This window comes from Eleutherodactylus coqui, chromosome 1 (assembly GCF_035609145.1).
Source record: "Eleutherodactylus coqui strain aEleCoq1 chromosome 1, aEleCoq1.hap1, whole genome shotgun sequence".
Classification (NCBI taxonomy): Eukaryota; Metazoa; Chordata; class Amphibia; order Anura; family Eleutherodactylidae; genus Eleutherodactylus; species Eleutherodactylus coqui.
Genome location: NC_089837.1, coordinates 70,000,996 through 70,013,971, shown reverse-complemented (window position 1 = coordinate 70,013,971; position 12,976 = coordinate 70,000,996). Strand labels below are relative to the sequence as shown.

The 12,976-nt window shown below is 46.2% G+C and overlaps 1 protein-coding gene across 1 annotated transcript in view; it reads left to right on the top strand.

The window, feature by feature from the left end:
• Positions 1-234: 234 nt before the first annotated feature.
• The window catches only part of DDX1 (DEAD-box helicase 1), a 34,811-nt gene continuing 22,069 nt past the window's right edge, over positions 235-12,976 (top strand). Inside the window, exons 1-12 of the mRNA XM_066597076.1 lie at positions 235-314; positions 2,294-2,345; positions 2,875-2,938; positions 3,080-3,109; positions 4,142-4,238; positions 4,345-4,392; positions 7,586-7,669; positions 7,944-8,027; positions 9,238-9,314; positions 11,237-11,309; positions 11,398-11,474; positions 12,804-12,918. Coding sequence (XP_066453173.1) covers positions 299-314; positions 2,294-2,345; positions 2,875-2,938; positions 3,080-3,109; positions 4,142-4,238; positions 4,345-4,392; positions 7,586-7,669; positions 7,944-8,027; positions 9,238-9,314; positions 11,237-11,309; positions 11,398-11,474; positions 12,804-12,918 — 817 coding nt within the window. The 5' untranslated portion in view covers positions 235-298. The remainder of the gene's footprint in view (positions 315-2,293; positions 2,346-2,874; positions 2,939-3,079; positions 3,110-4,141; positions 4,239-4,344; positions 4,393-7,585; positions 7,670-7,943; positions 8,028-9,237; positions 9,315-11,236; positions 11,310-11,397; positions 11,475-12,803; positions 12,919-12,976) is intronic.

The window sequence follows — 12,976 nt, the reverse complement described above, 5'->3', positions numbered from 1 at the left end:
CACTGGAACAAATTCCCACAACAAACATGGCCGCCGGAGCAGCGCCATGACATTCCACGCATGTCAGACACTAGAGGCTGACTGTGGTTGGATCATATAATGTCTCCTCTGAACGCTCTGCGCTGGGAGGCGTCCGCCATTGTTTTGAAGACCAGTTTAGCCTTCCAGTCAATTTCCGGACGACAGAATAATGTCTGCTAAGCACGGACAATGAAATCAGCATCATGTGAGTGACACCATATTTCCGGCGCTGTGACTAGTTCCTCCTGTGTGCTGTCTGCGCTGGCAACCTGTAGACATGGCGGCCTTTGGAGGTGAGGCACATATGGTTGTACGTGTATATAGTGGCAGCTAATGACTTGTGTGTGCTGAGGAATGGACGTCGTCATGGTGACAGCATCATGTCCGGCGGCTGTGTGCGTCCAGCTGTGAAGCACTACAAGTGCCAGCATGCCTGTCATGTGGTTTCCCTTAGCTGCTTGGAAGCCTCTCTTTGTCCTACACTATTGAGTTCATGCATGTGTTAACCCCTTAATGACCAGGGTGTTTCCTTCCTGAAGGACCAGACCCTTTTTAGGGATTTTACCCATGTGGTGGTTTTACGCGCCAATTTCTTTTCTTCAGCTCCCCCAATTATTTTTCCTTCTCTCTTCATTACTTGGCACTCATTGACCACTATGCAGTCCACCGAAGAGAAGACAGAAGTGCTTAAAAGCTGCTTCTGCCTTCTCCTCTGGGTCTTCAGCTGTGACTGAGGACCCGGAGGAGAAGGCGCAGCCCGGAGAATGATGCAGTTGAATAGGACGGCTGTAGTAAGAAGACTTGCGTTGTGTTTGCGTCACGCCGGCTCCACTTTGGTGGCGCACATTCTGTACCACTAATCTGTGCTGACGTACCGCACGATATTCACGGATGGCTTCTGAACCTCATCCACGTGCGACGGGGAAATCCTTTGTGCGTCTTGGTATCTGTAGAGCGCAGTTCTGCCACGGATTTGTGGTCTATTTTTTTCACTCTGCCTTTGCAATGCATCGCAGGAAACAAATGACCAAATCTACGGCCGCACGTAACACCCGCACATTTTGCGTTAAATTTGCGAGAAAAAACTGCTGTGGAAAATACCCGCCACGTCTCGCCGCTGACTGACTTGTTGATGAAATAGAACAATGGCGGAGGGTCCAGTTTCAGCACCAGACAGCCGTCTTTCACACGAGGATCGCTCAGTCAGTGGAGGCGGACCGGAGATCGCCCCGCTCGCCCCCATTAACAGGCCGTCGTTCCTAGATGTAGATCTGCAGTGAATTTCCAATTTGAGGCAGGGTTCGTGTAAAATTAAAAAAAAGGTACTTTTTTCGGAGATGTGGATTTCGCCGTATGAACTGCGCTGCAGATATAAGGGCGATAAACGCCCATTTTGTGTGTCGGATTCCATGTCAACGAGGCAAAACACTGCCATGTTGATCTCCTGCTCTTAATAGGCGCCTTAGTTCCTTATGTCCGCTCCTTTCTTCTCTACACTTTCAGGGCGCCGACACACGTAGCGCAAATGTTGTGGAGTTTTCACAGCGGATTTACAGTACAAGCCGTGTGGAGGAGACTTCTAAGATCTCCGCCATGAATCTGCAGCGTTATAGAAAATCGCCGCGGATTCTAAGTCCTCCGCCCGTCTATTTAGACTGCAGATTTCATCCCTTGAAATGAAAAAGTTAAAATCCACAACATTTGCGCAAGTTCTGTAAATCTGCGCCATGTGGCTGTGGATTTGGTCACTGCGGTTTCTCTGCATATCGGAGCGTGTTTCACGGCCTTGTGGTCCTTATACAGCGGCGGATCCCCAGGCCGAGCGTTCCTTCACCCTACAATGCGGCTGTGTAGGGGTATGTTCACACGGGGCGGATTTACTGCATTTTTATGGGTTCTATTCAATGCGGATTGCGTAACCGGTATAATCGCTCCCCGCCATGTCCTTCGCCGCTGCTCGGTCCTCCGCTCCCGTTGATGCTTACAGGCTGCGGCAGCAATTAGCTCAGCTGATAGAGGCTGAAGTTTGGTTAATAGTCGGGTAGTATGGGAATTGTTTGTAATAATTGGCTGCTAGGATCTATGTTACCGCCACACTGTGCACCTGGCAGTAACATCTTCCTAAACCTGCATGATCTATCGGGTGATGCATTATGGGGGATGTTAGATATCATCAGCGCTCCGGTTAGTGCGGGCCAACAGCCATCCTCCTGACATCCATCATTACGCAGTCCCGCTCACATGGTATTAATGACTACACTTTATATTGCAGAAATGGGTGTGATGCCGGAGATCGCTCAGGCCGTGGAGGAGATGGATTGGCTGTAAGTACTTCTTGTAGTACGTCTGTACATATGCATCTCATAGGGATAGTCCGCCGCAGAAATCCAAGGTTGACCCTTCGCACGGATTTCACACATCCAATTCTGTACAGTGGAAAAGGCCCAAACTTCCCTTGTATTGTGCTTGTTCCCTATACAGCCTGTCGGCGGTGCGAGTACTTTACGTCTGCCTTGACTCTAATGGCCCATTTAGACGGGACGAGAGTCCTCTAAACAACTGCACGGGCGCTGACATCACCGCCAAGGTCGTTAGCCTTCGTGCAGAGCGTTTAGACAGCCAGCGAACACCTCTGCATCGCGGGCTTCTTGCTCAGCGCTTCACCTCCGGGGAGCATTTACACACAGGGAGAATCCCGCGATGACAAGAAGTCAACAAATAGTAAACTTTTTTTTGCATTTACACGGGACGATTATCACTCCATTTAGTTGGTTTGAAGGCATTTTGATGGTCCTATGTAAATGGCCCTTATGACTTCATGGATGGTTAATGTTCTCTTTATCTCACGCTTAGCCTTCCCACTGACATCCAGGCCGAGTCCATCCCCCTGATCCTGGGCGGAGGTGACGTGTTGATGGTGAGTTCTGTAGTGGACTTTATACAGATAGAGCAGCAGTAATCAGTAGAAATTAGTGTAATGCGCCAGAATGAAAGTGAGAGAACTCAATCTGTTGCTCAAGTAATCTTTTATGGATTTTTTTTTTTTTTTTTTTTTTAGGCTGCCGAGACCGGAAGTGGCAAAACGGGGGTGAGTCTACCAGCTCTTCAGTGGAGTACAAACCTGCCAACACGCGGCTCACCTGTAGGGCGCCATCACACGTGGCATATTCGCTGCTGACTTTCTACTACTGAAAATCTTCATCAAATCTGCCCTTAATGTTGGGAATTTTGCAAGGGATTTTGATTTGTGGATTTGCTGTGGGTTTCAACCTTTAACATTCATTTCAGAGGTTGAAAGCCACTGTCACAATCCACAGCATAACTTGACGTGCTGCTGGTTTAGAATCCACAGTAAGCCGTATGTCCCCCGAATTGGTTCCCATAAAAACTACAGCTCGTTACGCAAAAAACAAGCCCTCACAGAGATCCGTGCATGGAAAAATGAAGATGTTGTAGGACTTTGAATGCAGCGATTTAGAAAGGCAAATAATTTCCCCAAAATTGCGGAAAAGATGAAAAACCTAAAAAAAAAAAATAATAATAATAATTTTTGGTGTTGTTGTCATTGTACCGACCCGCAGAAAAAATGTATTGTGTCGTTTATGCTGCATAATTAACACTGTAAAAGAATAAAAAACACAATGACAGACTTGATGCGGTTCTAAAAAAAATTAATAAAAGTTTTACAATATAGTCTATGCACCCAAAAATATCACGAATGAAAACTACAGTTCGCCACGCAAAAAACAAGCTTTGTTCAGCTGCGTCGACAGAAAAGTTAAAAAGTTACAGCTTTTGAAAAGTGGAGATAAAAATCCCTCAAAAATCGTTGCGTCCTCAATGCCAAAATAGGCCATGTGCTTAAGGGGTTAAATAGATGTTTAGTTTTAATAACTTTTTGTAAGGAGTCGCCCCCTGCCCATTGATTTTAGAAGTGATGTGGCTCCAGCTGCTATTAGCTACAAGCAAACAAACTTCTGGGTACTTTTTCACCAGCCCTCATACTTTCATATTCACTGAACCATGCACCCCCTTCAGAAGGTTTGGCTCCCATCTAAAAGGCAGACGTGTAGGTGGCGGTGTAATTATTGAATATGTACTTCATTTTATGGTTTTTAAGGCTTTCAGTATACCGGTCATCCAGATTGTGTACGAAACCTTGAAGGATCAACAAGAGGGCAAGAAGGGCAAAGCTGCAATAAAGACCGGAAGCTCAGGTAAGCCTCATAGGTGTGTGTATAATACACCGGGGTGCAGGGTCACTTCTAATTGCAACATTGGATTGTTTATATGCAAATTATTTTTTTCCTTTATTTTTAATAGTGCTAAATAAATGGCAGATGAATCCGTATGACAGAGGATCCGCGTTCGGTAAGGGTTTTGTACCTGTGTTTTACGTGACATGGCTTTACCTTATCCATATACACCCTCCAAAAATGAGTTGGGACTAAACCGAGATTTACACGTATCCATACACCGTGGTGCTGATTAATTAAGACTGTTAGGCCGGCTTTACGCGGCCGTGACTGGCTCTGCCGCGGAATTCCACGGCGGAGCCCATCATGGCGCCCCCCCAGAGACCCCAATACTTACCTCCGGATCCGGCCTCTACATCCTGCATGACGCTTCGGGGCGCATGCGCTATAGAGCGCGTGACGCGCCGGTTGCGTCATATGACACGCCCACAGCGTCACATGACGTGCCGGCCGCGTCATATGATGCTGCTGGTGGTAGGCGGGGAAGCGGTTTCACACTATCTTCCGCTGTGCTACAGCGGAAGATAGCGTGACAGATGGCTTCCATTGACTGCAATGGAAGCCGTCCGCGCGTACGCCCCCGGCAAATAGAGCATGCCGCGGGTGAGGACGGGTGATTTTACGGTGCGGAATTCCGCGGTGGAATTCCGCACCGTAAGCATTTTACTATTAGGTTCAATAGAACCTAATAGCTGCGGGCAACGCAGCGGATACGCGATGGAAATCCGTCCGTGGGAAGGAGCCCTTAAGGTGGACAGGATAAAACCAGACAGGTGGAAACTGCATCAAAGTTATCAGATTGAGCAAAGCTCAACATGTTAGAAACTTTCCTCTTCCTTAGGCCTCATTCAGATGAGCGCTGTGTTAGCATATTAGAGGCGCGTGAAAAGATCGCGGTTATACTGCGCTAAAGATCACGTGAACGGGTGGTTTTCAGCTCTTTTAACCAGCTGTGAAATTGCCCATTCACAGGATCGGAGGTGCTTGTTATCCAGCTCCCATAGGAGTCTATGGAGAGCACGCACCAAAGATAGGTCAGGTTTAGTGATGAGCGAGCGTACTCGGAAACGCACTACTCGCTCGAGTAATTTGCTTTATCCGAGTATCGCTGTGCTCGTCCCTGAAGATTCGGGTGCCGGCACGGAGCGGGGAGCTGCAGGGGAGAGCGGGGAGGAACGGAGGGGAGATCTTTCTCTCCCTCTCTCCCGCCCGCTCCCCGCTGCGACTCACCTGTCAGCCGCAGCGGCACCCGAATCTTCAGGGACGAGCACAGCGATACTCGGATAAAGCAAATTACTTGAGCGAGTAGTGCTTTTCCGAGTACGCTCGCTCATCTCTAGTCAGGTTCCATCTTTTCACGCAGCACGGACTTTAGATGTGATCTTTTCACACACGTCCTATCATTGTTAGGTGTGAGTATTTAGCGTGTCTAAAACGCCTTCATGTGCACGTTTATATAGGAAACGAATGTTTCTAATTGGCGCGATCTTTTCACGTTCCTGTAATGCGCTAAAACAACGCTCATCTAAACAAGGCCTTACACCCTGTCATGGCTGGTTTGCTGCAATCCCTTTTGTAGACCCTTTTAAAAACTGTCATGGAAGGTGCTAAAAGTGGCTAAACAAACAATACACTTTGCTTGTCAAGGCTACATCTACACGAAGCAAAAAAGGCAAATTTTGCGTCTATATTTACGAGCAGGAAATCTGCAGTGTTTTGTAGTAGCAGCAAACCGGATGGGGTTCTACCAAATCTCATCCACATGCAGCGAAAAAATATCTGCATGGAAATTGGCATGAGGCTGAGACCATGTATCACGTTCATCCAGGATGATCCGCTCGTTTTAGGGTATGTCCACATGACGTTCAGGTTCCATCCACGGACTCCATCACAGTGTATGTCCTAAACCCAGAAAACGGGATGCGATGAAACCTGTCAGTGGCATTTCGGATTTAGGGATAGTCTTGTGGATTTAGGGATGGTTTGCGTGGACCTTTTCTCAACATCGCTGGCCTCTATTTCATTCCGGGGATACCATGACTTGCTATGGCCTCCTGTCCAGGGCCGAGGCGGAATATCGCCAGCAATATTCTGCCACGGGGTGGAGGGGGGAGCCCTGACAGGTCTCTTTGGTGAGCCTATCTAATAGATAGGCTCACCGCAGAGAATTGCTGCATGCCACGATTTAAATCCCATGAGCAGGATTTAATGGAACCCCCCCCCCCCTCATGCGTGTGATCTGCATGTCGGGGAAAAAAATATCACATCCTCATGCTTTTAACAGCTTTGCGTGCGCCCATGCATTCCTATGTGCGGGTTCCACAAATCAAATCCACCTATGGACATTGGTCCTAAAGGTTTCCATCTGGGAAGGTTCCTAGTTCTTTCTGGGATAGTTTTCAAAATTCTAATTAAAACCGGCCAATGGAGACTTTTTGGTCTGTTTCCACAGCTTTCTATAACACCTCGGGTTCTTCCCAATTCCTTTTTTTGGTTTTGGGCCATAAATTTGAATGGAACCTGAAAACGTAATGTGAATATATACCCTTAGGGTAGATTCAAAAGGTGGGCTAAAATCACACGGCATTGCCAGCTACAGATAGACGAGTTCCTCTACTCCTATCTCTGCCAGTCCCATTAAGATGAATGCAGAAGTAGTACACATCTTTGACTACTGCTCAATCCGTTCAGGGACCCCAGTTCTCGTGATCATTGGGGTCTCAGCTGTCTGACCCCCATGATCAGTTATAACCTATCTTGTGGATAGGGATAATTCCTTCTGGTGGGGGGGTCAATTTTACATCTATTCATGATTGGATACCATTTTATAAAGGGTGTTAAAGGGCTTTTCCAGGACTTCTCAACAGGATTGGTCATTAATAGTTGATTGGTGGGGGGTCCGCATCTCAGGATCACCATAGATCAGCTGCTCGCCAGTCTTCTTGCCAGTCTTGGCAGGGCCGGAATCAAACCGGCTCTGTCCATAATGCATCAGCCCCGGTTGGTATTCCAGACGCAGCTCCCGTTGCATTCAATGCACCACCAACCTGGGACACTGCAATACGATTAGAACTGTCGGCTTCCAGCTCTATCCACAGGAACAGCTGGCCCAGCAATTAACAGATCGGTGGGGATCCCGAGTGGCGAACTGTCAATGATCTGTCTTTAGGATAGGTCCTCAGTGGTAAAGTCCCTAAAACCCCATTTACACACCTCAAGTGTTTGGCATTCATCACTGTCTGTCGGCTAACCATTCATTCCAATGACGAGAACTGAAAATGACTTGAAATGTCTTTTATTACTCTCAGCTATTGGGTCAGATGGCCTTTGTTGTCAGAGCCGAGAGGTGAAGGAATGGCACGGCTGCAGGTCAACCCGGGGCGTCACTAAAGGTAAACCATACATCAGTCTTGGATGATTTGTGGATTTAGTGCAGTGATTTTGCATTCTTCCCCATTATATGTATATTGGTGATGTCGGCCACATATTTCTGTCACTCACATCAGTCCCTAGATCCAGCGGTGCTTGCAATCCAACTCCCTCGAACTCATGCACACACTAGTGCCAGCTGTATCATAAGCGTTAGACGGGTTCCTGGGTGGCATCCAATGCTGTTTTGTAAGGGGAGCCATGTTTAAAATATTAATAATAATTGGATTTTATTAGGAAAGTATTACTACGAGATGTCCTGCCACGACCAAGGATTGTGCAGAGTGGGGTGGTCTACTCTACAGGCCTGCTTAGATCTTGGTAAGTCGAGATCAGTATCAGAACTGTATGTTCACGCTGTTGCTTAGGTATCTGCATTTTAATTGTTTGGTCACAATTGTATTAAAAAACAAAACAAAAAAAAAACCCATCATAAAATAGGCTGATACTTCCTGATCTGTAGAGAGAGCTTTGCAGCAATCATCTCACTAACATAACAGACAGGATTACACTGAGAGGTGACACCTACCGATATATGTAGATAACGGGATCCACCATTCACAATAGGTATAAGCTGGGACTGTCTACTAATCCTCCCTGCAAAATAACCCCTTGCCACGGGTCATAGAGCATGTCCAGAACAGCTTCCTTACAAGTCAGTGGGTCCCCTCCTGCCCATGAAGCTGCTGTAAAGCATCTCTCTAAATGCTGTTAAATGTAGATATCACAGAATGTCCCATTTGCAATGGGTATAAACTGTAACTATCTACTCCCCCCTTCCCTGCACGATAACCGCTGCACAGATCACAAAGCAGATCTAGAATAGTCTCTGTACAAGTCAATGGTTCCCTCCTGTCCAATGTTTGAATGGTCCATGAAGCTGCTGTAAAACTTATCTTTTAAATGCAGCTCAGGCAAGATGGCCGCCCCCATAGTCACGTACAGACAGCAGAATAAAGAATTCTACACTCTGTAAATAAGACAAACTAGAAAAACGGAAAATGTTTCTCTATCTGGTTTTAATCAATAGAAAAAGGTTTTTGTGATTTAGTCCCTTTAAATAAATACTCTTTAGACTAAGAGAACAGGAACCTCTGTGATCACTTGGGCAGAGATTTGTAGTCACCTGCTTATAGTTTTTTTTTTTTCCTTCCCACTTTGCCCGATAATCAGGCCATGCAAAAGAACAAACGTTCAGTCAACGACAAGCAGATTCCTTGTTAATTGGCTGATTGTGTCATTTAGGGGGACATAAAATACTCACTGGTTGGCTGCACATCTGCCCGTTCACATGTAAATGGGGAGAAGTGCAGCTGATCGTTGACAGCTGTACGGAGACGAACAATCATGTTAATGATCGGTTGTCCCCATCGAGCAGATGATCTGTCAGTACACAGAGGGAACGGATGCCGACTCACCTGCTCATAGCTGGTCAGTGGTTGTTGGCTCGGGCAGATTAACTGTCTCTGTTAAAGGACATTATGTAATGGTGGTCATTATCTCCTTGATGTTACTATGTTTTCTTCTTTAGGGACGGACAAGTTTGGCTTTGGTTTTGGAGGAACGGGAAAGAAATCCCATAACAAGCAGTTTGATAACTATGGCGAGGTAATTCCTATTCTTATGTTCCTAAGGCCGCCTGCAGACGGCCGGGTCGGATCCCGCTGCGAGAATTTTGGCAGCGGGACCTGACCCGAGCCCCTGCAGAGAGCAGCGCAGCACTCACCTACTCCCGCAGTTCTGGCTCTGTGATGTGCCGGCTGCCGCCCAGCCGGCGCATACGCAGAGAGGAGCCAGCAGCCAGGGAGTGACATTTCTGTGCAGGGCTCTGCGAGCTCCTCACAGAAATAGAGCATGCCGCGATTTGTTTGCAGACGGCCATGATTTGTCCACGCGGAATAGTATTGCGTTTTCTAACGCAATCCTATAGCAGCTTCCACGGGCGGAAATTCGGCAGGAAATCCCGCCACGGAATTTCCGCCCGTGTGCAGGGGGCCTAAGAGATTTAGTTTTAACGTGACGTGTTTATTCTCCTGACATGTCTGGCTTAGTAAATACTTGTATTCCTCATAAAATAGCAATTCCAGAGCTTTTCTAAGAACTCTGCATTGAGGCTGTTCCTCTGTTATTCCCCCTGGCAATGTGTAAATAAACTTTGTGGTACCATTTGCCTTGTCAATAGGGTGTGTCTATGACTGGACACTGGTAACACCTAATTGTCAATTCCTTGTTTCTGCTCTTCTGCTTGCTTTTTCTACTGGCATTATGCCTGCGACACACAGGGAAGTGATTGCTTGGGATTGAGCATAATGTTATGGTAAGTTCAGAATTCCAAAACTGCAACCTGCAAAGTATCCACAGCAAATTCCGAATGTGTTAGTTATGTTTCACACGGCCGAGAAAATCGTGTGAGACGCACAAATCTTACTCTAATATGAACCCCATTCTTTTGAATGGGATCCTAAACATGAGCGATGTTTTCCTGCATGGCACCGCGGTTCGGTGAAGGAAACAAATCACGGCATGTTCTATCTTCTTACGTGCTCTCCTATTGCAGCACCTATTGTCTTCCATGGGGCTGGCGGCAACATCGCTCTACGTGCTACAGTAGGTGCACCCGATGTGAGGTCTCCCATTAAAAACAATGGGAGAAACTCTGTGATCCTCGGCCGCGGTTATCAGCTACTTCCACGAAGTGATGCGAGGCGGTTTTGACATGAAAACGCCTTTCATTCGTGAAGAATCTACATGGTGGGGAGCGCCATATGGGGCCATGATTCATTGAGCCATATCATGCTTGCCAGTGTGATGTTACCCTTGGGCTAACGTCACACAGGCGAGTTGGATATCGGGCTGTGAATCCCAACCCAATATCTCACTTGCCAACACGCGATTTCCCCGGGTATGTGAGGTGTTTTTATATCATAACCGCCTCACGTCACTTTGGGGAAGTAACTGTCAGCCGCGGCTGAGGATCACAGAGTTTCTCCTATTGTTTTCAATTGTAGACCTCTCATTGCACCGTGATGAAAAGAATGGAGGTCCTATTCGTGAGAAATTTGCTCGTCTCGCAACGCACAAATCTCGTGATTTTTTTTTCTTGTCCGTGTGAATACGGCCTTGGTGTGTTCGATCAACCACCTGTGACAACTCTGTAAATTGCATCACTCCTGAACTTGAACCTATATGATCTCAATTGGAAGTCACCTGGACCTTAATCACAGACAGGAGCTTTCTGCTCTCCTGGGAAAATGGGTTCAGTAGAAAGTATTCTAATGCAACAAGTATGTCAACTTTCTGTTGTTTTTTTTTTGTTTGTTTATTATAAAACCCCGATTAAAAAATTACTGAAAAGAAAGCTTATAATTTTTTGGGGGGGGTGTATTCAAAGCACAGTGAGTGCAGAAGGAACGTATGAAACCCGGCGCAAAGGGAAAGTGGAGTTGTTGACCATAAAAACCAATGAGATTGCAGTTCTAGCAGATGCAACAAATTACAAGATCTCCAATTGTTTGTTTTTCGCTCTGCAGGAATTCACAATGCACGACACGATTGGCTGTTATATTGACGTGGACAACGCTATTGTCAAGTTCTCTAAAAACGGTCAGTGGTGGCTACATTTTCCTATAGTAGATTGGTTTTCACTCCTAGGCATTTATCTCATCGCTCCGTTGTATTTCTGTACTTCTAGGCAAGGACTTGGGTCTCGCGTTCGAAATCCCTTCTCGTTTAAAGAACCAGGCATTCTTTGCAGCGTGTGTTTTGAAGGTAAAGTTTAGTAATTGTATAGTTATTTTATCTACTGTTACTTTTCTAGCGCCAACATATATACTATAGTGGTGTACAGCGATTGTCACCAGCTATGTCAGCCCCTGTCCCCAATTGGGCTCAAATACACTAGGACCATTTTAAAGGGATTGTCCCACAAATAAATTGTAAGTTACTCTGTTAGGTCAGGCAAAATGTAATGAGTTTTCATTTGACGTAATTAAAAACAAATATATATAAAAAAAAGCGTGAGTCACTGTCCTAAATCTGGCACACTTCAAAACTCAAGTTTATACTGTCTGTTAGGCCAACTTTGGTCTGTAAAAAGCACTGCGGGTTTAAGTGTGTTTTTCATGCTTATGTGTGTTTTTTATGTCCATGTTGCATCCGTATTCACCCCATAGAACATCCATTTTCACTTGTGCTTCTTTTGTTTTTACGTTCCCATGGATATAGACTAAAATAGTACATGCTGCAATTGTGTTTTTCCCATATGCATAGTATTGGTCTGAAAACACCCATTAAATTTAATGAGTCCATAGTCAGTAGAAAATACAGGCTGATTATGGGCTAAAAGTACTTTCGTGTGAATGGGTCCTACTCCGTTGTGTCCAGTGCTGGTGGTCACACATGCTCAGTCCCACCGCCAGTAGGGTGATCCCAGCTACTGCACAAGTGTCAGCAAGAATCTGCATTAGAAGCGGTTTCTTCTCACGAACACCAGGCACATTAACCCTTTCCAATCCATTTATTTTTTTCTCATCCATTCTCCCCAGCTCCAAATAAATTGGAGTTGAGGAGAATGGATGAAAAAAATACACTTTCCTTTCACTCTCATGATCTGACAGAGTTCAGGAGGGTGCAGGTGCTCACTACACCGTGGGGGGAATTCGGAAGTATTACTTCCGCATTCTGCCTCCTGGCTCGGTGATCATGTGACAGCTGGGGGTCAGGTGACACCAGCGGTCACATGATCACCAGCCGGAATCATTGTGCATTACATAACGCTAATTGAGCGCTATGTAATGTGTAAAGGAGAAGGCAGAAAAGGTTAAAAACCCTTTCTGCCTTCTCCTCGGGGGTCCTCGATGAGGACCAGTGCAGGAGTGCATCTGCGTCTGATGTGTCTGACGATCGGGTGCAGATGCACTCCTGCACTGCAGTTTCGGACCTGTCCCGACATTGGAGCTGTGGAGGGAAATGATGATGTCAGGGCAGACCCAACATTGGATTGGAAAGGGTTAAGTTGGCAATCCTATGTGGTGATACATTGTGTTTGCTCTCTGTTGATGCGTGTCGGATATCTCCCATGTTTTTAATTCCCCTCAGAATGCTGAACTGAAGTTTAACTTTGGAGAGGAAGAGTTTAAGTTTCCTCCTACGGATGGATTTGTTGCTCTGTGCAAAGCCCCAGACAGCGATGTGACGAAATCACAAAATGCCGGTAGGTGTTCCTGCACTTCTGTTGCTTTTATCGTAATGTAAAAGTAGTGAACTAAGAG